The 24,761-nt window shown below is 39.6% G+C and overlaps 2 protein-coding genes across 2 annotated transcripts; one reads left to right on the top strand and one right to left on the bottom strand.

Annotated features, from left to right (window-relative positions):
- Positions 1 to 10,195: 10,195 nt before the first annotated feature.
- cxcl8a (chemokine (C-X-C motif) ligand 8a) lies at positions 10,196 to 11,378 on the bottom strand. Its single transcript, XM_076293963.1, has 4 exons — positions 11,160 to 11,378; positions 10,901 to 11,033; positions 10,608 to 10,694; positions 10,196 to 10,483 (listed from the first exon to the last, which is right to left on the bottom strand). The coding sequence occupies exons 1-4, from the start codon at positions 11,218 to 11,220 to the stop codon at positions 10,471 to 10,473; spliced, it is 294 nt and encodes a 97-aa protein (XP_076150078.1). The 5' UTR covers positions 11,221 to 11,378; the 3' UTR covers positions 10,196 to 10,470.
- Positions 11,379 to 21,825: 10,447 nt separating this feature from the next.
- On the top strand, positions 21,826 to 23,261 carry LOC143133962 (alveolar macrophage chemotactic factor-like). The gene is made up of 4 exons (XM_076293965.1): positions 21,826 to 22,070; positions 22,258 to 22,390; positions 22,535 to 22,621; positions 22,727 to 23,261. The coding sequence occupies exons 1-4, from the start codon at positions 22,007 to 22,009 to the stop codon at positions 22,737 to 22,739; spliced, it is 297 nt and encodes a 98-aa protein (XP_076150080.1). The 5' UTR covers positions 21,826 to 22,006; the 3' UTR covers positions 22,740 to 23,261.
- Positions 23,262 to 24,761: the final 1,500 nt, after the last annotated feature.

The raw sequence follows: 24,761 nt of genomic DNA on the forward strand, positions 1-24,761 counted from the left end.
ATATGTTAGTGTTTAACTAGTTAAAAACTACTTTTAATATCAAAACAGCCTTTCTAATGGGTGTCTTAAGTTTATAACATTTCAGTTCATGAACTGAACAAATGTTTCCCAGTCCTTTTCTGCTAACCTTGAGGCTCTATTTGAAGATGGCTCAGGTTCTGCGATAACAAATTTGACGTCTGTTAGCACGCTCGCCTCCCGTTCCGAGGTGCTGCTGTTCGCGGGTTCGAGTCCGGGCGTGTGCAGGGCTTAATGGCGCGGGTTCAACACAACGCAGGTTACATTGGTGCCGTGACCCGGATCGGGAGTGAGGTTTAGGGGGTTGAGTGTAACGGCTGCCAGCTAGCTTAGCTGTGCTTGTGGAACGTTGGTAAACCTCACTCCCCGACGCCTCAAGAGTGCTGCTGGCATGTGAGCCAGTAGCCTGGGCTATTGGCTCAATTGTTAGCACGCTCGCCTCCCGATCCGAGGTGCTGCTGTTCGCGGGTTCGAGTCTGGGCGTGTGCAGGGCTGAATCACGTAGGTTCAACACAACGCAGGTTACATCTACAGAGGAATGAGATCACGCTCTCTCTCCTTTGTTTAGCCTTCAACACCATCTCACTCCTTGCTACTTTTTCTGACCTTTTCAAAAGCTTATTTAATGTGTTGCACCGTAGTTTGGTTTATGCCAGTTGTTTTTGAAGAGCAGCAAGTTGTTTATTCAGATCTCTTTTCTCCTTTTTGAGTTTTTTAAAGCGTATTGGTAGTCTTTCTGGAGTGGAAGAAGCCAGAGGAGCATTCACCGCATGTGTAGGGGACAGAGGCCTTTGTTCCACCTCTTGTAGTGGTATAGGTTCAGGCTCAGGTATATTAACAATGTTTTCAGGTGGTGCTTCAAATGAATCTGGGGTGAGGTCAAGCACCGCTTTTGCTTGCTTTTGTTTCTTTCTGAACTTCCTCTGAGTTTCTCTCCAATTTTCTCTTCCTTTTTCAGCATCAGCTGCAGAAACATCTTTAATTGAAGGGTGATCTGGATTTCTGCCATTGAGAGCTTGTTTTCTTCTATGATAGCTAAAATGTTAGGAGGACATAGGCTTAATTAGAATCTTGCAATACAAGACAAAATAATTTGCATAGAACATGTAAGTGATCAAATAAATAAACAATCCTTTCAAACACATTACACACATAAAACCGTTAAAATACATATGACATTTGCAAAAAAGCATCACGTTTGTCTTACACCTGTTCTCTTCATTTACTCCTGTTTACAGACTCTTCCTTTAGCTGTCCTACATTAAAATGTACTTAACACACTTTACCATCATACCATAACACACCTTAACATCACCTTTATTTTCTCTTTGCTAGTTTTTCCTCCCTGAGAACAGGATTTTCCTTCAATTTCTGTCTGTACCTAGCTGATCTCTCTTTAACAGATAAAGAAAAACATAAAAATATTAATATTTATTGTTCAAATTGCTTTTATTAAGAAAGCCTAGAATGGAATCATGTGGTATTAATATTTAACTTATTTTAAAATGTAAAAAAAGTTAGTCATCGTCAATTTAGGGCAACAGTGAAATTCTGTTGCACTGAATGACTGTTGTGGTACTGAATGACAGACATTTTACTTCAGCACATTTTACAGTTAGCCCTGTGATTAGCCAAAGCTAACACTGACCTTAGCTTAATGACATTTCTACAGTTATTCATATTTAAATGTTAATATCCTTGTTTGTTTACAGAAATAACTGCAATATTACATTCTCTGTGTTGTACTGTATGACACTCAGTTTTGTACTTTTATGTGCCATGACAGTAAAAGGAGATTTTTATCAAATCATTTTGAAATATACTGACCTTGCATGTGTGATGAAGGGTCCACAGGGGTCTTCTTGTGATGTCATAATTGGTAACATGACTGCAGCAACTTGATTTGATTTCAAAATAAGGGTCTTTATCAAAGTTGCACTGAATGACAAATGAAGATTGCGGAAATGGGGACTGAAAGTGTCTTAAATATTATTAATATTAAAGAACACATCTTATGGAATAAAAATTAATATATTACACATGACTTTTGTACAAATATGCCAAAGCAGAAAATATTACGTTTTACTGTAGATTAATTTGTTTTTTCTTCATGTTTTAATCCTTGAAGAGGTAGGAGGACAGTTGCGCTGAATGACATTTTGGGGGTTTCAGGGGATATTTTTAAAATAATTATAAATGTTCTGAAAAAAGCACTTTAAGTTTCAGTAAACATGTACAATGTGTATAGATTGAAGGTATGTCCACTCATATAAAAATATATTTTTTAACATTTATTAAGTGGGGACACCAAAATGTTATGTCTCGTCTTTGACCCTTATGAGGTATGCAAGTTAGAAATGCTAACCCTAGGTTTAGATGGCCATAATTGGCATAGGTCAGACAGGCCTTGATAGGATTACACCAGTTAATTCAAGATAGTACCAACATGTGGCACATATTTTGATACAGGGAATGATAACAAACTTGTTTGTCAAATTTGAGACCTCCAGCTGCTTGTATGTTGTCAGGAGGCGGAGCCAAAGATTGGAAAATGTAGATTTCTAGGGGGCGCTATAGAGTCTGTAAATGTGTGAGGTGTGATTTTACTTATCTCATATATTTTATGTCATAGATAGATGTCACATGCCAAATTTTGTCTATTTATGAGGTATGCAAGTTAGAAATGCTAACCCTAGGTTTAGATAGTCATAATTGCATAGGTCAGTCAGGCCTACACCAGTTAATTTAAGATAGTACCAACATGTGGCACATATTTTGATACACGGGATGATAACAAACTAGTTTGACAAATTTGGGACATCTAATGGCTTGTGTGTTGCCAGGAGGCGGAGCCAAAGATAAAAAAAAAAAGGATTTGTAGGGGTTGCTACAGTCAGTGAATATGTGAGGGTTGATTCCATTTCACACATATATTTTGTGTCATCCAAGGATGTTACATGAGAGCTCGTGCCCAACACGGACTTTCGTGCACGGAGCTGGATCCAAATGCTCCATGCTGCGCCATACTTGCTATGGCGTATGCTAACATGCAAAGCTAATCTGCACGCTCTTGACCCCCTGGTAATTTAACTCCGATCTCATATTTACTAAGCCTAGGTTAATAGGTCATAGGTCAGACAGGCCTTTGTAGGGTCACACCAATTACTTCACAACATTAGCACATATAATGCATGGGATGAAAACAGACTTATCTGAGACTAATTTAAGCCTTGACCTTGCTGATTATAATCAGGGTGCAGTCAGTCAGTGGTCAGAACATATAGAACCAATACAAGTGAAAGCCAATTGTATATTTTCAAGTAATTATTAACATGGAAAAAAATCAGTGAGGCTCCTTTTCTATCAAAGTTGCTTTGATGTATATTGTACATTGACACATGAAGGGGATAATAATATACTCAAGTCCCAAAAAAGGATGATAATAGAATAGTAAAAAAGAAATTCACTCTCAAAAACAATTGTAACCAGTAAGCGTTTTTAATGTGATTATGGATTTGTATAGTCTAAGAGCAAAAATAGCAGTATTGCTTAAAGGTGCCATGTGTAAGAATTGAGGTAAAAATATCCAAAAAATGAGCTACACACATCAAAAGAATGAAAAGAAATAAGGGCGATGGTGTCATTAAAAAAATGACAAGGTATAGTGCTGCAGAGATATCAACCTGAATTAACATGCTAAATTACTAGCCACAGCCCGACAGGTGTCATAATACCACTTTCGGCCATGGGAGGCGGTATGCGGGCAACATCACCGCCAGCCAAACTGCAATACATGTGTCTCGGTTGTTACTCTAGGGTAGGCCAACTCACTTTCTGGAGGTATACTGCCCCATCTTTTATGGAATGTGGAATATGAATTGATTTTTTGGCAGACATTACACATGGCACCTTTAAGCCTATATGATGCACCAAAGTAAGTAGGAATGTGGTCAACCAATATGACTACCCTAGCAATCATCTTAATTACCCTACCAACAACCTAACAATTACTACCATAATGTCAACCTAGCAACCACCATTGGAACCAACATGATTAACCTTGCAACCAGCATAGCAACTGTTTTGTTAGCATAACCCCCATTATATCTACCCTAGCAACACCATAACAAACTTCTCAGTTACCCTAGCAACAACCTAGCCACCACTACCATAGCAACCGCCATGTTTAGCATAGCAACCACCACATCGACCCTCATCTCAATTACCCTAGTAACAATCTAGCAACCACTTTGATATTGTCAACCAACATGACTACCCTAGCAACCATCTCAATTACCCTAGCAACCACTTTATTTACCATAGCAACCACCATATCTACCCTAGCAACCTTCTCAGTTACCCTATCAACAACCTAGCAACCACTTTGATATTGTCAACCAACATGACTACCCTAGCAATCATCTCAATTACCCTAGCAACCAGCATAACAACCACTTAATTTAGCATGCAACCACCATATCTACTCTAGCAATACCCTAGCAACCTTATCAGTTACCCTATTAACTAGGGATGCACGATATATCGGCAGCCGATATATCATTAGCCAATAAGTGAAAAAATGAAAATATTATTATCGGCCCGATAACAGAATTCTGGCCGATAATTTGCGCCGATATTTTTTAAAGTCCTAATTTAGGCCTACGTAGGTCCGTCTGGCTACACTGAGCTAGCCTACTTGAGCTTGGTTGGCTATACTTTTTCCTCAATATAATGTCAGCGGTGTGAATGTATTTCACTACTCTAACAAAATCTGTGGATATGCGTTCATTTGGGAATCTGTGCATCTCAAAATCCTCTCATGAATGATCCGCCATTTAACCTTAACAGAGCGGAGCTCAGCCCTATCTAGAGCCGTCTTGTGCTGGTGTGTTTGCACTTTACCGCGCTGGTCGGGGAAAAAAATAAACAAACTCGTTAGTGGGACGAGTACATAAGTAGGCCTAGTTCTAAGTTGTGTTTTACTATTATATTTGCATTACTTTAGCTTGGGTTTTGTATTATTACCTAGAAATATGCTAACCATTCGTGCTTCAGTTCCAGACAGGTCATCATAATAAGTTATTAAAACCTTCGGGGCTAACGCCTTTCATTTCTGCTGCAGCAGGTTGTGCGCAACAGAGTAGACGGACATACAGTCTGAGGAGTTGCAGCTTTATTCAGTTACCCGCAGTTGAAACTAAACCTAAGTTTCCCTCACAAACTCTGATTTGGTCGCTATACTGTAGCTTATTCCAAGCTGAGCCGTTATGAGCGTTTAGTCCTAAATGAAAACAATTCAAACTCTCTAGCCACTCACTCGCAATTTACTGACGTCAGGTTCACTTAAAGGAGCCACAAATACTGTAGGGCTAGGCTACTGTTATGTTGTTGACTGCCGTACTATTGAGGACTATTATGAGTTCTGTCCATCATTTGATGGTAGGTAAAATTACTGCAATAAAATTATGCTTATTAAATGCTTTCCCCAAATCACTTCTCACAATTTTTTTTCAAGAGTAATATTATCGGTTATCGTATCGGTATCGGCCACAACAAACCAATAAATATCGGTTATCGTTATCGGCCCTAAAATTCCATATTGGTGCATCTCTACTATTAACAACCTAGCAACCACCACTAAAATGCCAATCTAGCAATCACCATAGCAACCAACATAATTACCCTAGAAACCTGCATAGCAACCACCATATATACCATAACAACACCATATCAACACCTTCTCAGTTACCCTAGCAATAACCTAACAACCGCTATGTTTAGCAAAATACCTGTAGAAAGCCTCATATGTCTCTACTGGTGTAAAGGTTATTGATAATGAGTAGATTGCTGTCAATTGTCCTCTATACCGATTCTTTCACACAAACTCGCGTCACAGACCTACGTCACACACCACTTGGAGGTGCAAACAATCAGAGTTTTGGTTGATTTGACCATCAGTTAACTTCGAAACAGGTATTTTACTTTGGATAGACAATAGCAATACATCATAGGAGTGATTAACGTCAAAAAAATCTAGACTGGAGAAACTCAACATTTGACACCTCCACCTGTTTAGTGTTCTAAAGACGTCAAATAGTCCGCTATAGTTACCAAATTCATAGCCAAAGAGCCAGAAGGAAAGATGCATGGATGGCTATAAAAGCTGTGCTTTTATTATACAACTAAACACGACAAATAACCCTTGAGCCAGCTCCTTACTATGTGAACTCAATGGCAATGCAGCGTGTTTGCGCCTACAAAAACATGGCGTACCTGGTTACCTCGCAAAAACGCCCACAAATACCCGTAAGTAGTCCTTATCCTGAACTATCTGTCAAAAATAAGCCCCGCCCCCTGAAACGCCACAAACCACGTGCTAGCCACGCCTCCTTTTTATGCAAATTAGCCATGTGGTTTTCGCCACGTGTTGTTTGTTATTGTTATTGTTTTGTGAGTCATGTGACAGTCATGTGACTGGTGTCATACCCCTGGGCGGCCATATTGGATGTAAAGTCATGTGACAGTCATGTGTCTGGTGTCAAACAATGCCACGCCCCCCTTGGCATCCATATTGGATGTAGTGTCATGTGACAGTCATGTGACTGATGTCAAACCCCTGGGTGGCCATATTGGCCCCCAAACCCCCCATGTGTGTTTTGTTGTTATTATTATGTGTTATGTGATAAACTTTGTAAGAGTTGTATAGGAGTGTTAATAGCAGGAAATAAACGTATAGTATGCTACTAGCATAGCCAATAACCTGAGCATGTTGTTAGTGGTTTTGGTTGAAAAATGTGTTAGCTAGAGGCTATGCATTGTAATGTAACCTTTATAACTGAAATCATGGTGGTCTTAGGTGACAAAAATGATAGTCTATGATCCCCCTACTTTGTAGGGGTGGTGTTTTGTCCGGGCATGTCTCAGTGTATTGTTTGAGACCCCTTTCATGTGGGGGGTCTGCCTACTACTTACGTACACTAGTGATGATAACATTGTAAAAGAACTGTATGGTTTGTCAGAGTTTCTGGTTGGTTTTATGTTCGATGTGGTTTTATGTTTATGTGGCCTGCTTCACTTTTGGGCCGGTCGAGGGAAAAATATTGGCATTTGTCACGTTAATCTATCTTCTCTTAAAGTTGGCTACACACGTTCGCATTCTATGCCTAACACCGCAGCCTCTGCATGGGTTCTCCCCTCCCAAGAAGAGTTAATTGGTTGGGTCCATATAGCCCGTCTTTCCTAAAAAGTTTTCTCAGATACCAGCCGTGCCGGTCCTACCGTAGTGATAAGCGTCAGGGAGGATGGATGGTAGAAAGATGCCATGAGGGACTGAAAAGGCCAGGTAAAAAAGACGAAAAGTATTGGAGTGAAATGCTGCCAAATGTGCCATGTTTCCAATGTTCATGTTTTTGAAGAGGACAGACATAAGTGGCAACTGGTAAAGAGAGATAGCTATGATTATAACATCGTAATTGGGCTAATAACCTACTGGACGTTGTAGCGTTGTCAACCTATTCACAAGTAACATAATGAGTTAAAATATTAGCATTTTGGTATCATCCAATATGGCTATTCATAGACTTTGCAAATATTATGCAAATATTGATAACAAAACTCAAGCTTGATCTGTGTATGCAGTAACCTATAGGCCTAAAAACAAAAGTAGCCTGAGCAGCAGATCAGCCAGTCCCCCGCAATGATGAGCCCGAAATGAACTATGACTATAGGGACAAGTAGAAAGGATAATAGAGTTAACCATATGAATTAAAGTTATTTTATGGAAGAAAGAACAGTAGGCTATGACAGCAGTAGGCTGCATGATCAACCTATATGGCTTGTTTGCTCAGAAGTGGGTGTAGTAAAGGAGAAAATCACCAAACAACAACATGATAGCTGACCCATGCAGAAAAAACATGTAAACAATACAGTAGTTCAATATGCCTCTTAGTGGAGTTGTGGGATACATTTCAAATGCTTTATTTCTTCCTTCCTGTTTTTGTTAACTTATCAACCTATCCTTGTGGAATAGTGGAATATTAGCCTATAATAAAAACTACAGGATAGTAAGAGCTGAAATGATGCCTTTTTAATCCAATTTCCACCACCACTAAAAAAGGGGGCCGGTCTTGGGCCTGAAACTTCTGGGCTGAAAAGTGGCCCCACTCCGGCCCTGTCGCTTGACGCAGAGAATGTCTAATAAGGGGAGAACTGCCACTCTCGGAAAACTTCCAGTTTCTGAACTGGTTGCAGTTCCTTCTGTGGTTCCACATGAGGGCGCTCGTCCACGAGTGCAGAATGCATGGAGGTCTATGGAGCTGTACCCCTCAAAATCCACTTTTCTCGGGATATAATTTTTTTTCAAGTAATTTGAATATTGTATTCGAAAGGGGAGGCAAAGAAAATACACCTGGTGGAGTATTATATTTTTTAAAGTCACTCAATTGTTCTAAAAAGCCTTTCAAATGACGTCACTCATTAGCACAATGCTAGCGTGTTATGGGCAACAACGACCCAAACTGTAAGAAATCAAAAGGACATAAGTACTCGTTCATTCAACTTTTGACCTATAACCCATGTTGAAGTTATACAAACTACAATCAAATCTGAGATTTGTCAACGACAATCAGGTGAAAGAGACAAATTTAGCCGTCTAGCTCCATTGACTCCCATTCATTCTGCACTCATGGCGATCGCCCCCAGTGGAAATCTGGTGGAACTGCAACCAAAATTCGGTACAATGGGACTTAATACGGAGTGGCAAGGCTCTCTGTAGACGGGCTCTGCTTGACGTCACCCATAGGACTAGAGTGGAATGCGACACGACAAAAAGAAGTGTCGTGCAAGTGGATCGGTACCGTCACTTTGCTGTGAGGCAAAGGAAAGTAAGACGTTCACTAAAATAATGTAGGTAGATAATGTTCCGCTGGATTTTCTGTGTTCTGTATGAATAGCCTACGATGATCGCGAGAGGAATTATAAAGGAGGGCAAACTGCGAAGATCCCGATTCGAATTGAAGATGACCGCAGCCGACAGCGGTGTCGAGAAGTTTGACGTTTGTTCAGGACTGAAACAAACTAGTCTATGCAGCTTGGCTTGAAGAAATCCTCTTGTTGGATTATTGCCATCTCTGGTTTCAAGTTTCAAGTTCCTTCCTCTTAATTCCCCTGTCTGAGCAACTGTCGCTGCACTTTGTTAACTTCTCCGACGGATATAGCTAGGCTAGGCTATTCAGAACTCTGCAGTTTACTAACCACCTGAAGTACCATAAACATTCTGCCTCCCATTTTCCCTTTATTCTAAAAAGCAATGTGTATTATTTCCCGAGGCTACTTTTTGTTCACGTTTTGTGCCTGAACAGTAGCCTATTGACATTATATGATCTGACCTGAATGGCAAATCAAGAAATAGCTAATTTCTTGTAGGCCCTAGGTCCTGTAGGACAACTTTCAACATATACAATTTGCCCTGTAACACCTGTCCACACCCTATGGGTGTGTCTGTGTGTGTCTTCCATCTCCACAAAAGTTTTCTTCTTAGTATTTTATATTTCTTGTAAAACACCAATTATGGGAACAGCCACCAGGAAATACACACCCTTCTGCATGCCATTATCCACAAGTAAAGGTGAAGGTCCATCCAATATCCTGTTTATTTACTGAACACTTTCAAATGGAGACAGTGAGCTGCTCGATCCCCTCCCCCTTCAACCCCACCCATTGAGGACCACAATGGAAATACGCTTTTTAGTTTTACTGTGTTATCCTTGATATCTTTGTAAGAATGTGCATGAAAAGCAGATCTATATGTTGTCTTCCAAAGTAATAAAGTCCTATCTATCTATCTATAAATAAATAAATAATATGGACATGTGACTGGAGTCTCTTCCTACCAGGCTTCCAAGCAAGGAAATCCACCTGACCATTTAAGCTCCTGAGCTAGTTACTTTTTTTTTCAACCGGGCATGTTCTATGACTCACGACCTGAAACTTTAGAGTGGTTCCATAGGCTATTACCAGTTTCATTATTTACATTTTTTATTAAAAAACGATACTGTATTATAGAATTATTGTGAAATGTATTAGAGGAAGACCACTGAACAGTGATAAATAAATATTTCATATATGACCAAAAATTCTTATTAAATGTGGGCTAATTTGCTATAAAATAACAAAAGTGTGATCCAAAGCCTGCTAAAACACAGGATTGTTTTTTTATCTTAAACAATAAATAAAAGCAGTATAAGTTAATAAATAAATAATATAAATAGATAAACCATCACAAATACTTTGACACATTAAAATGTGACAATATGGTATGTTTTTTCTGGTGTGCATGCAAAAATTTCAGTTGCTGAAAGCTGGCTCCATATGAGGTACTGAAGTGGTGCTATGGACATGATTCAGCAGCCTTGGCTGGAAAAGGTTGTCATTGTCAAAACGCTGGTCCTTGTTTCATGGTTTTCTGCTGTAAAGATTAATATATTGATTAGATTGATACAAAATTCATGCAAACTATTCAATGCAATAATAGTAAATACAAAATTAGCCTCAATCTAATCAAAAGGTCCAACATTCAACATTTTACTTACTTGGAAAGGATCTTTTCAATGACTTTCTTAACCCAAGGAGCCATGGTGTCCAAGCAGATCTCCTGAGCAGTGCCTTTTAGTGTTGCACTGCAGGTGGTAGAAGACATGCGAGACAGTTAGAGATGATGCCAACCAATCAGAGACAGAGAAACTATTGTTTTTTTCTACAGGACAGGCGTACGTCTCCATTACTCTGGTTCTGTTGCCCTTCAAACTGCTCTGACCTATTTGCATGAACACTCAAAAGAGTCAATGCTGGCAAAGGTCCTGGATTCAAAAGAGGCAGAACTCACATAATTTCTGTGTCCTCACAGTGGGGGGTGGGAGGAAAGAGCTCCACGCTCTCGATCAATTTTCCAATTCGTCGGCTCTCCGTCTCGATGCAACGGCATCGAGGCTCCACGCCAAGGCCTCTCAAACTCATGCCTGCAGTCAGGAGATGAGTACCTCAACATTAGTTATACACTACATTACAACAACGTAATGCAGACAGCAGCTAGCAGGTGGGATAAACACCGTAAAGTTTGTCATCCAAGGTAGTTGTAAACTCACCCTCTGACATGGTGGTGATGGCAAGGAAGGTGGCAAAAATCACAATGAAGATTCGACTCATTTTTCCAAAGGCTTTTAGGAGACTCTTTCCAAGGCTAAAATAACACTGACAGGTTGCAGTGGCAGTTGTTGCAGTTGTAATCTTTTGTGCTGGTAGAGCTGGTAGCGGAGTATGTCTTCTCCCTCTTCGTCTATGGCCTTGAGGTTTGAATGTGGCGCTGAGCAGATAGCAGGCTCCTTTTAAGGCTGAGCCTTGGAAGTGAGTCAAGTCGGGATTTCGCAATAATGAAATCTGGGAAAGTCTGGACTGACGTCACCTTCAAGTCAGCAGAGAATTATTCTATTCAGCCTTAGCTGTCCATTAGTCAAAATATTAGCAATATTATCATTTGTTATCATTTGTGTGGAACTTTTTCATGATGTAGGCTATATTTGTTTTGTTCTCATCTTATATAATTCATGTATTTTTTATTCCTTTCATTTATCAGTTAAACATTTGGTAGAGAGATGTAAACACTAAATTTCTTTGAGTAACATTTGCACATATTCCACATAAGTTGTTTTAATTCAAGCAAAGTTCAAATTCAAATGTATTATAGCAATAACAAGATTAAATCAAGGCATTATAGAGCAAAGAGCCGGAGGCTAAATCTTTGTGTCATCAGCTACATAGCTATGGTTTGGTATTACAGACACAAGCATTGTCGTCAGAGGCGCTTAAGATCAAGGATTATGATACAGGATGTATTTCATGCCAGATATTCTTCAGTGAGCCATGGATTGACTGTGAAACATGTACAAGTCCGAACCTGTCACTTCCTTTCCCTCCACTTGAATTTACATTCCCCATCTGCTCTGACAGACAACTCATTTGTTTGTGTGTAATTGCTCAGCACTTACACAGATTTCAACAGCACAAGCTTCAGAATACCAGTGATCTTATGTTTTGTCATAAAGTATAGCACATTGGCGTGATACATCTGAAAACCCTCCGCTTTCACCATTTTAATAGGACTTTCTGTGGATGCATTATCTGCAGAGTTATAATGATTACGCCATGCTCATTTTACTGGCATGGAGACCAAGGTGTATCTCTGACTGACAGACAGACAGACAGACAGACAGACAGACAGACAGACAGACAGACAGACACACACACACATACATACACACACACACACACACACACACACACACACGGATAAGGATTTCCCTGCCTTCTTTTCCTTCTCAGACCGATACCTTTTCCATGCCTTAATGCCCTTTAAAATGATAGCTGGTACCTTGCTGATGTCAACTAAGCTCTAAACATGGGAAAGTACATACCAACAGGATGACATCCCATACTTAGTCTTAAGAAGGCTTATAGGTATATAATCTCTTCGGTGGAACTTCCAGAAGCTTATCTGAAACTGCCACCATTCCTCTCCAACTTCACAAACAAAAACAAAACAGGGAAACCTAATTTATCATGGCTACTTTCAAGTACAGGCTACACGACCATATTTTAATAAATTATCACAATCAGACAAGTATTCAAATAGAATGTATTTTTTCATACTAGATATTCAGCATGAAAAAACAAATAAAATGGCCATTTCCAAGTAAAATAAAAGAATATAAAAGAAGAAAAAAATGAATTAAAATGAATAAATAAACATATGACTATACAACAATCCACATGGCCTAATAAAAAATCAGCTGATTAATCAAAGGCAGTATAAAATAGTGCAGTTTTAAGTCTCTTTTTAAAACAGCTGAGCAGATCTATCTCCATGGAGAGGAGTTTCCAGTGGTGGGCAGCATAATGGCTAAATGCCATTTCACTTTTGAATGACTGAAATGCTTTCAATTAACTATGATGTGAAAGAGGGAGAGTAATGGGTGCATCTCTGTGTGTCTTCCATCTCCACAAAAGTTTTCTTCTAACTCCTCTAAAGGAAGCATTTTACATTTCTTGTAAAACACCTCCATAGCATGGGAAGAGCCACCAGGAAATACACACCCTTCTGCATGCCATTATTCACAAGTAAAGGTGAAGGTCCATCCAATATCCTGTTTATTTAATGAACACTTTCAAATGGAGACAGTGAGCTGCTCGATCCCCTCCCCCTTCAATCCAACCCATTGAGGACCACAATGGAAATAAGCTTTTTAGTTTTACTGTGTTATCCTTGATATCTTTGTAAGAATGTGCATGAGAAGCAGATCTCTGTTTGTTGTATTGCAAAGTATCGAATAAAGTTCATCTGTCTGTCTATCTATCTATCTACATTACATTACATTACATTTGGCTGACGCATTTTTAACCAAAGCGACTAACAACATGGTAACAGTTAAGTTTTAAAGCAATTCTCTCAACAATTTTAGGACAATTTAAAACGGTAGACAGGGGCTTTCCCTGTCTGTGGTAGAAGCAAAGAAAAGGGTGGTTATATGATTATTGTCATTCCCACCCCCACACTAAGCACAGGTGAAATCTGCATGCACTTGTTGACTCAGGCCTGCTATCTTGTTCATCTCATCTCAGTTGCCGGGACATTTAAATTCCCACGATGCGTGGACAATAGGAGGTGTTGCATGGTGAAACAGTCTGTAGCTTCTGTAGTGACATGTCTGGTATGTCTTTCTAGGCTAGGAGTTCAGGCAGTTGAGCATACTTCCTTGAATGTGTGTGTGTGTGTGTGTGTGTGTGTGTGTGTGAATGTATGTTTTTAAACAGATCTGGTTTTGAAACATTTTCATGGATGCAGGATTGACCTGAGAAGTTTCATATGAATGTCAGTTTCAGGTTTAAAGTTCATTGCTTTTAGCTTATTAATTACCCTCGATAAAGATGCAATATTACCAGTAAGATGGAGGTTCCATCTGGAGTGGTTAGATGGAAATGTAGTGGTTAGATGGAAACGCCAATCATTTAGAATATGTATATTGCACATTTACCTGTAGTAATCAGCCTGGACATGCACAGAAAGCTATAGCATGTTTCCAAAGAACATGGAATTTTACAGTGATGCTACATGTCAAAATTGTCTGCAACCATGAGGAAACATTATTATGTTATGTTATGCTACATGACACATCACATTACACATAGTTGCTCATGTGTTTTGCACGTGCACGTGACAGTGACAATTTACACCATCAGAATGTTCAGTGACAACATTAAGATTTGGATTGTCAAAACAGCATTTCATTGCTCTATACAGAGGATCAACTATGCAGTATGTACATTTATGTGTTTAAATGTTTTGCAAGATGTCATCTTCAGGGAGTGTGTGTGTGTGTGTGTGTGTGTGTGTGTGTGTGTGTGTGTGTGTGTGTGAGTTATGTGTGTTTATGTCCAGTCTATTAATACCAGGCAATGGTCTTAGATTCTTAGATTCTAGGCGACTATAGAGCCAGTTATGCCTGCTTGATGGTTTTCTTTGCCCCCACTGTCAACTTCAAGGTAGCGCTGCCTTACCTTACCCTAACTTTCCTAACCCTTGCCTAACCCTAGCGCCTTCCAGGCAGCTCTGCCTTAAAGTCGATGGTGAGGGCCAAAAAACACATCAGGCTGACATGACTCTGTGGTTGATGGACCATATCGTCATGCGCACATTCTATCAGAAATCACCAAAATGTCTGTAATTAATAAAAGTACCAACAGCAACAGTATTTGCTGAGGAAGCAACTCAACTCACGTTTTAGACACTGCATTTCACATCATGCCTGATAACCCCTTTTAGTGTTCATCGGAACCTATGGCGTCTTGGGACGTATTGCTTTTCTAAAATGATGAACTTATACCTTGTACGTTCAAGGAATTCTTGTTGGCCGTAAGGGTTTCTATTGTTCACTACACCGTTTTGAAAGTGATCCACGATATTATTCTATATGCCGCTGTCATTATAGTATCTGTGTCCGTCTTAGATCTTTTTTGGCTAAAGTCATAAAAACTGTACCATTATCATCACAATTATCATTGTAATGGTATTTTGGAATATTTTTATATTCAACTTCTTTAAGTAGAGTGTTTGTGAACTTTCAGAAGTAGTTCATGACTTTCTTTTTCACTAAGGTATGAAAATAAAGTGACACATGAGGCTTAGCACCCTAGTCAATTTTCAGCATGGGAAAGATAAGGGAATACAAGATAAGATAAGGGTTGCCGGTTCGAACCCCGACCAGTAGGAACGGCTGAAGTGCCTTTGAGCAAGGCTCCCCGAGCGCCACTGTTGTAGCAGGCAGCTCACTGCGCCAGGATTAGTGTGTGCTTTACCTCACTGTGTGTTCACTGTGTGCTGAGTGTGTTTCACTAATTCACGGATTGGAATAAATGCAGAGACCAAATTTCCCTCACAGGATCAAAAGGGTATATATATTTATATACAGGGTGCGATTTGTGTGAAAACCAGAGGGGGGGATGATTTTGAATAAGTTTGTAAACCCCCCCCACCCCCCCAAAAAAAAAAATGAACGAACGATTCATAGCCTAGTAATGTCATGGCTAATAATACCCTATATTGTTTTTGCCACCTTTGTAACATTTTAGTTTTAGTTTAGCGTGGTGTATGACTTTAAACAGCGAGTGTGCTTGGTATGATGATCAGCTCCTCTAATGCAGGGTAGGACTACGTTTTGACAAGCATACAAATTCACCTTGTTCTTGCCCCATCTGAAATGACTTCTCTACTTTTGCTGCCTCCATCCTTTCTGTATTTGTTGTGTAAAAAAACGTTGTATATGATGGCACTGAAGTCTTAGTGAATTGGCTAACAGTGTTAGTTGGTAACCAAATAGCCTACACATTGCGCTACACGCTGCGTAGGCTACGTCCATTCTCTCTCCTGCTGATTTGCGTTCAGTAGCCAAGTGCGTAATATTGCAAAAGTTGAAAAAATAAATGTGTTTATTGTAGCCTACAGAAAATAAATAGCCTATCATACTATCAGTTAATTGCCTACAGTGCAGTGAAGAGTTTGGAGAGTAAAGTTATAGGGCCACTTGGAAGTTTTATGAAAATAATTTACGAACCAGAACATAAAGACCATGAAGCTTCTATTTCTTGCAGCTGTTAAAACACCCGCTAGATAGTTTAAATACCCACCAACATTCGTTTTTGCAGTACAGATTATTTCTAAAAGTTATTTGTCTACTACTGGCTGATTTATCAAACGAGTGCTTTCTCGTTCGTCCTCCGCAAACTACAGGTGTTTCGGTAGAGAGCCATTGAATAAGCGATGCCAAGCAATTTCTGTAACAAATATCTCGAGGAGCAAATATCTCCTCATTTAATGTAAGTTCCTTCGGACAATAGGCCTACGTTCTACATCTACGTGCAGTTGTCCTCCATCTCAGTTGCATCAGTTTTCTAATTTTGAAGGTTCTAAAACATTATTATGCTTCACTGAATCCTTCTCGTTTTCTTTCATTTGTCCAGCTAACTTTTCCATTGAACCTAGCCATTTATGATGGATTACACACTCGACATTCTGAAATGTCCTGCACGATCAAGGCCAAATTAAGTTATCACGCAGGCACTGTGTCAGCGGCATCAGTGCTGACGGTGACGGTGCGTTTCTGATGTCAGATTATTATGTAGGCTAGCCTACTAGACTGTTCTCACGTTGCAGCACTTTACTTATATGAAGTAGCATTAATCAATATGAGGGGCAGAGGGGGATAAATGTTGTCCCCCCCGACGATAAAAATAATTTAGCAGAGGTAGGGATAGAAAAAAAAACAGAGGGGGGGGAAATCCTAACCATCCCCTCTACAAATCGCACCCTGCTTATATACTTATACTTATACACTAAATACATTTAAATAAAAAGAAAGTGTGTGTACATTTGTAAGTCAGGGAATGGCTATAAAAACTAGGTAGCCTACTTGGTTGAAAATGCACATACAGTTAAACAATAATTAAAAGGTTCTAATCTACTGGAAATATGACAAACATGCTTGGACAAAGACCCATGATTATCTTGCCCCCATAGTATGGAGGATGGTAAGAGAGGCAAAAAAAGAACCACTATTGGAGAGTTATAGAAAAAGGTATTATCTTTGGGTCACCAAGTCCCCCAAAAAATCATCAAAAGTGACCTCACTGCTAATAGATTATTTAGAGGTATGCCAGGTAAAAGCCTGCCCAGTAATTGAATTACAAATGTAAATTGTAAACCGCAGGAATTACTGAGTGGTAGGCTATGTGACTTTGTCTGGAAGTGGTCTATTGTCAGATGACATGAAAAGTGTGCTCTTTGGCAAGAAACACTTTAGGGACACTATTTTCCACCTAGTGCATGGCGGAAAACTCGTTATTTTCCCAGCGAAGTTTATTCTTATATAATTTGCACGTCTTGTTTTTAAACAATGCGCCCAGGGTTGTGGCAATAAACAACCTAGGGAGTGGTCTGGCGCATTGTCTAAAAATTGCTATCGTACACAACTTAAAACGCATTGCGCCACTGACCAAGAGAAACCTGGTCAGAAGTCCATGGTGAGTTGTTTATATACGTTGTTTTATTCGAACATTATTAGGGTAAGTGTTGCTTTTTCCAGCCTATGTTTTCAATGGTAACCCATTGTCAGTCAATAGCGAAAGTAACTAACTGTGTATAACTGTTTTGTCATTGCAGCACAGATCACAGCACTGAAACAGCTCTTAAGGTTTTAAATGACATACAAAACAGTAGGCAAAACATAGTGTTATTGCACTATGTTTAAGCACTATTGTTAAGCACTATTGTTAAGCAGAAGAGCCTGATCAGCTGGAGACTTCGCTCACTGCCTTGCACAACAGACAGACTGAGGAAGTAATTTGTCCCCAGGGCCATTGAACTGTTCAATGCTTCACTTAAGGAAGAGGAGAGATAGAGAGATATAGTCCACTAGCCACTTTTTACCACTGTCTTTTTGCCTCACTGTTTGCATGCTATATTAGCACATTAGCACATATGCATAACCCCTCCCTCCATGCCACAGCCGAACTGTGGCCACACTTATACCTTTTCTTAAAATAGTTATATATAGACTTTATTCTTGCACTGTTGCACTGTTGGACTTACTCATTTGCACTATCACCATGACCACTATCACCATTGCACTATCACCATGATACTCACTCACACAGAGCACCTTACCTTACCTTACTATGCACAGAGAATCACAGACTCAGTCCCTGCCTCAGTCATTGCAAGCGCCTCTTGATTGATTAATCACCACTATGTGGATACTGTTTTTAGAATTGATTTAGATTAAGTGTTAGTATAATTTGTATTTTAGTATATTTAGTATATTCTTTATCTTCTACTGTCCTTATTGCTTAGTTGTGTTTTTATATTATATACTTTTAATTACTTGTTCTGCTGTTAGTGAATGTGTGTGTGTTGTCTGTATGCTACTGAGACCTTGAATTTCCCCTGGGGATCAATAAAGTATCTATCTATCTATCTATTGGACCTAGAGCAGCCTTCGACATGGTTGATCACAACATATTATTACACAGATTAGAGCACTAGACTTTCAGGTATAGTCAGGGATGTAGTGGAGGCTAAACGCAAGTAAACACAGTTTATCAACCTCTGAAATTTCAGAAATAGAGTGTATACCTCTTATTAGAGTTTATCCACCTCTCAAAAGAGTTTATTCACCAATTGCAACTTTTACCATTAAAAAAATCACACTGTATTATCTACAGTCAAAATATGTACACTCATTAACACTCTAGGAATTCTTAATAGGCTACAATTGGTATTGTTATAAACACTGGACACTAACCTCCACCATCATCAAACATGTTCTGAATGCCTTTTTAAAGATCTGATACAGCATGGCACAGTCCACCTTACTGTATTCACAGAATTCATAGTTTACCCACCTCTTGCTCTTACCACTACACCTCTGGGTATAGTCACCAATTGGGTCAAATCATATCGACAAGAAAGGAGTGTATTTGTTGCCATCAGCAACTTACGGAGCCCTAGAGGTGTCATCGCAAAATGTTTTGCATATTGAGAGAATGTGCGCTCGTTTTACTACATTGTGCACTCGTTTTACTCTATTGTGCGCACAATTTACTATATTGTGCACTCGTTTTACTAAAACGTACGCTCGTTTTACTAAATTGTGTGCTTGGTTTACTAAATTGTGTGCACAATTTAGTATATTGTGCTCTCGTTTTACTATAGTGTGCGCTCATGGCCCCAGCCATGGCGCAACTGGCTGGAGCACCTGCACCGTACGCTGGCGACCCGGGTTCGATTCCCGCCCCGTGGTCCTTTCCGGATCCCACGCCGACTCTCTTTCCCACCCACTTCCTGTCACTCTCCACTATTCTGTCGCATTAAAGGCATAAAAAGCCCCCCCCCCCCCAAAAAAAAAAAAAATTGTGTGCGCTCATTTTACTAATTTGAGCTCTCATTTTAAGCATAGTAAAACGAGGGCACAATTTATTAAAACGAGTGCACTATTTACTAAAACGAGCGCACAATTTACTAAAACGAGGGCACAATTTATTAAAATGAGAGCACAATTTAGTGAACATGGTTATAGAACATTGTGTGCACGATCTACTTAAACGTGGCCACAATTTGTAAAACGTGCACTCAATATTGTCTTCTTGACATGTGTAAACATGAGCACGTTATAGTACATTCAAGATTTTAAGAAATTAAATTGTGTGCACAAAAACGTAGGTTTTAGTCAACAATCCAGGAGGTAGTGGAAACCGGTCATTACAACAGAGCCCGAGTAGTATGTAGCCTAGTAGGCCTAGTTACATTTCCCCATTATGGGTCTCCATAGCTGGCGGTTGACACCGCAGGTGACCCTGCTATAAAGAGTAGAAGTCCGCTGACCATCCTGACCACCTAATGGTGAAAACTAAAAAGGCTTTAATTAACTGCATGCATACATATTTCGAGAGCTCAATTTAAGCCTAAAACGGGGTCACGTTTTATTAATTCGAGGGCTCAATTAAAGGAAAACGTGCTCACGTTTATTAATTCGAAGGCTCAATTAAAGGAAAACGTGCTCACAAATTATCACGACCAGAAAAAATATCACTTAAAGTGACCTCTCCCGGGATCCGTAGCAACTGTACCTCAACGCCAATGTCCTTGACCTGTGGTGTTCCCCAGGGGTCGATCTTGGGGTCACTATTCAACCTCTATATACTCCCACTTGGACAAACCATCAAAAACAATTTCATTTTCATAATGCCGATGACACCCAGTGCCGGTGGACATTCCACCATTTGGGGAATTACACTCATTTTCCACCTCCCCTCAAGTTAAACAATTGATTTTTACCTTTCTCCAGTTCACCCAGCCGTTCTCTGAGTCTGGCGATACCACTTTTAGCTCCAGCCTTGCATAGATCATTGAGTCGGATTAGACCATCTCGCCTGCTAGCATCAAGTGACTAAGAATTCCGGTAATTTTCACATTTAAAACTTGTCTCTTCTCAAGTTAGAAAGTGTAATAAGACTAATGGAAAATTAAACGTGGAGATTTTGTAAACTGATTTGACATGCAACTATTACTCTCAAAATGAATGCTTCTAAATCCTTGCTAAATCCTTGCTTCTCTAACTTTATGGAGTGTATGAGAATATTACGAGCTGTTTTTTGACAAAGGGTGGCTTAAGAAGGTATTACAAGCAGGAGTGGCAATACGTTTTGTTAAAAATATTTATTTCTTTATGACATTTTTCTTTTTGTCATAATAAATTTGGTTCCCTTCAAGGTTGGCTTTTAGTCAACTTTAGCAGAGGTGCCAATAATTCTGGAGGGTACTGTATGTACCCCTTATCATCACTTAATTTTTCCAAATTCTATGGATTCTAATGGAACTCTGCATGGAGGGATACCCAGGTCATCAAAAAGTGGCCAAAAGGGCCACTTCTCCTGCCTACACCTGAGTTATAGGCCTACATAATGCTGTTATAGTTTGATTCTTGCTGTGGTACCGACCGAGATGCCATTCTTCCTATTATGTGTTAGAGGAACATGACAATGCCTTACTTTTGGCATTTTGGGCTACTCAGTCATTGTATGTGTGTGTCTATGTCTATATAATGTATGGCCATACATCAACTGACCGATGATCTAATCAGATCCTCAACGCATGACCTCCAACCAAAGTTGTGGATATTCCAATACAGAATGACATCAATATTACTGACCCTCTGTGCAGGGGGAATAACAAGGGCAGTGGCTTACATCAGCTGATGGGGAAATGTCAGATTTTCACTTCTCCATCACACTTGTCTTCATGATGGCATGATGAGATTCACTAAATGTGTATTGTATCACGACCTGGTTGATTCCCAAGGATATATTCAATACCTATTAATGTCAGTTGTTTGACTGTACATGGATTTGGCAACTATTGTCTATTCTTAGTTTAGGAGTTTAGAAGACCGTTCACTGCTTAAGCCTTTGATTATAATCCATTATCTCCTCACATTCAGTATGTGCATTCAGGTGCTTGTGCACAATGCAGGCTCTACAGATGGGAGGCAAAGTAACTCTGGTCATGGTCTTGTTGCAAAGTTTATTTACCAGCTGTCTTTTTGCATTTGTGTCATCTATTTGAGCATTTTTCTGTTAACGAGGTTTGGCCAGACTGTAAGAGTCCCAGATTACGAAACCTCATGACTCACTTCCACTGTCATTGTATAAAAAGAGAGATTGTTTCTCCCCACGACGTGACATTCACACGCTCAAGGAACAGGGAAGCGTTCTTGCAAGGAGTTCCTGGATCTGTAGTTAAATATTAAGCAATCTGTTGAAATTCTGAGCAAGCACGTTGTGGATTCTTGACCTAGTGACTAACCTAGAGATTAACTATAAGACCAGAATGGGCAGTAAAATACTCAGCGGCTGTTTGACCGTGCTTGTGGCCTGCTTGGTCATCACAGATGGTGAGTTCCCTATGCCGCAGCAGCATCCCATAGCCTACTGCAAGCATATCTGCATGCATCTCACAGACATTCATCTCCATTCAACTGTGTATTGTGTGTTCAGCTGTGCAAGTTTTGTAAATATGAATGTATTATTTTCCTAGAGGAGGGCGTATGCTAAACTCACCTTTTATAAACTCTACATCAGGTATGAGCCTGCAAGGGGCAGGAGTGGAGCCTCGTTGCCGCTGCATCGGCACAGAGAGCCGGCACATTGGGAAACTGATTGCGAGGGTGGAGATGTTTTCCCCAAGCCCTCATTGCAAAGACACTGAAGTCATGTAAGTGCTGAGCGTCAGTCTGTCAGTCATGCTTTTCTATTCTCAACCCTAGCTGGTCTTTTCACAGTTTGTTGTTAAATTTGGTCATAAATTAAGTCTTTTGAGGTGATGACATTTTCTCTTCTCTTTTCTTTCTTCTGACAGTGCCACCTTAAAGGATAGTGGGAAAGAGATCTGCTTGGACCCCAGTGCTCCCTGGGTAAAAAAGGTCATTAACAACATCTTGTCGAGGTAAGTTGGTAACATTTAAAAAGGGTAACTGGATAAGGCATTTAAGGCACTACATCATAATCTGAAATTTACTATGTGCTATGTTTCTCTTCCCCCCCCCCTCAGAAACCAGAGATGAAATCTGTTCCTACATGAAGATCACTAAACGTCCTGGTACAACACTGTCCAGTTCTAAGTGTGTGATGGCTGTACTCAGGATACACTGAAATGGTTTGTTAAAACCCAGGTGCAGTTTACAAGACCCAATGCTTGGAATATTTCTGTACTTACTGTAAATGCACTCAGAGTGAATGTTGAACATGTACGGTTCATGAAAGGCTTAGCAAAACATGGATGTATTGCACCCTCTGTTGGTGAAGTAAAAGAAGTGAAAAGTGTCCACCTGGGTCAATGAACACTGAGTACAAAGACAGAAAAACATGAAAACATTCTGTAATCTGTAAGTGCTTCTTCACATGTCTGAGTCTCTTCACTGTCTCCTTTAACATCAACCATAGCTATGTAACACAAGTCAATATAACACCACAGTACTAATTGGTCAGTAGGGTAATATAATGTTACAATTGACACCATATTATTTGCTGTATCTGAACTTGCATGCTGTCATCTGAAACCTGAAAATAAATTCAGATTGTGGCTATTTTGATGTTGACTTTACCCAGTCTACACTGGGCGTATCTAAAAAATGTGCCCTCTCTTGGTTGATAAGAGGAAAGGCTGCAGGTCAGGAGATTTCTATCATATAACATCACTTGTCAGAATAATCTATCTAAATCTAAAATAAATTATAATTTTTCAGAATAGGTGGTTGTGTTATTTCTATGTAGCTTTTGTGTAGCCTAATGCACATTACGTACAACCCCAATTCCAAAAAGTTGGGACGCTGAGCAAAATGTAAATAAAAAGCCGAATGTGATCATCTGCAAATCGTAAACCTACATTTAGGTTAGGAAATAGATATAACTCAAATCACAATAAGCTCATTTTTTGGTGTAATGATAAAGACCACAAAAGGAGGAATATTTCACTAATAGGTTACTGGCACCTAATAGATTACTGGCACCATGACTGGGAATAAAAAGAGCATCCCAGAGACGCAGAGTCTCTCAGAAATAAATTTGCTGAGGTATTCATCACTCTGCGTAAACCTGTGTGGACAAATAATGAAACAATATAAGAATAATGCTTTTTAACATGAAATTGTGAAGAATTTGTGGACCTCATCATCATCTACAGTTCATAATATCATTAAAATATTCAGAGAATCCAGAGAAATCTTTGAAAACAAGGGACAGGGTTGAAAAACAAGATCGGATGGCTGTGGTCTTTGTATAGCGTAAAACTTGTGTCACCTCAAACCGAATTTGAATATGTTGTATATGCATTGTATTGAGAAACCGAATTTGAATAATATATGCTGAAACTAAATTCATTAGATTGAAACTGAATCCCAGTCAACTCATAGAAGTGGCCTGGAAAAATCCACATTCATTCATGAAGTGAATAGTCTGGTCACTCTCGATTGGGAAACATTTGCAACACTTGCATCGTGATGTGCACTAACTTTGAAATCAGCCCTACCAATCACATTGGTCAGAGATTCCTCACGTTGCTTCCTAATTCACCTAAACTTTACAAACTGACAATAAACAGCATCAACCGTCAGGAAAAAAAGTATGTGGGTCTACCTTTGCTGTAAATACATTTCTGCATTTTTCCAACTGCATTTTTGACATTTGCAGGTGTTGCTGCTTCCATTTATCTCAATATGTTTCAGTTTCGTCTTCCCCTCTCGTTGCTGATTGGCCTGACATTTTTCTTGTCTGAAGGAAACGGTTATGAACTATGGTGTTCCAGACTAGATCTCCCTGAAAGAAGTTCTAGGTGGGCGGGGTCAGGCTACCATAGAAGAATCCAGGTCCTAAAATGGCCTGTCTGCAGTGTAGACCTCTCGCACTGTTTGTTAAAAAACAAATTTACAGAAAAACATACAGTAGGAAACAACCCTTATGACAACCAGTTCATCACTTTTGCATGTAATGACTCAAGCGATGAAATAAGGCCAATTTGTTTTATAGGGTAGGACTATTCAGCATGAGACTAGAACCTTTTGACCAACATGACAGTAGCAATTGAAAAT

The sequence above is a fragment of the Alosa pseudoharengus genome, unplaced genomic scaffold (genome assembly GCF_046254945.1).
Source record: "Alosa pseudoharengus isolate Yale_2024_CS ecotype anadromous, Long Island Sound unplaced genomic scaffold, YU_APseudo_1.1 YU_APseudo_1.1_scf_2, whole genome shotgun sequence".
Lineage (NCBI taxonomy): Eukaryota > Metazoa > Chordata > Actinopteri > Clupeiformes > Clupeidae > Alosa > Alosa pseudoharengus.

Bases quoted from the DNA above. Each gene is read 5' to 3' on its own strand.
- cxcl8a (XM_076293963.1), bottom strand. From the start codon at position 11,220: ATGAGTCGAATCTTCATTGTGATTTTTGCCACCTTCCTTGCCATCACC. The intron at 11,034-11,159 runs GTGAGTTTACAA...TCCTGACTGCAG, and splicing joins CATCACCACCATGTCAGAGG to GCATGAGTTTGAGAGGCCTT. The intron at 10,695-10,900 runs GTGAGTTCTGCC...TACCACCTGCAG, and splicing joins TGTGAGGACACAGAAATTAT to TGCAACACTAAAAGGCACTG.
- LOC143133962 (XM_076293965.1), top strand. From the start codon at position 22,007: ATGGGCAGTAAAATACTCAGCGGCTGTTTGACCGTGCTTGTGGCCTGC. The intron at 22,071-22,257 runs GTGAGTTCCCTA...ACTCTACATCAG, and splicing joins CTGCTTGGTCATCACAGATG to GTATGAGCCTGCAAGGGGCA. The intron at 22,391-22,534 runs GTAAGTGCTGAG...TTCTTCTGACAG, and splicing joins TGCAAAGACACTGAAGTCAT to TGCCACCTTAAAGGATAGTG.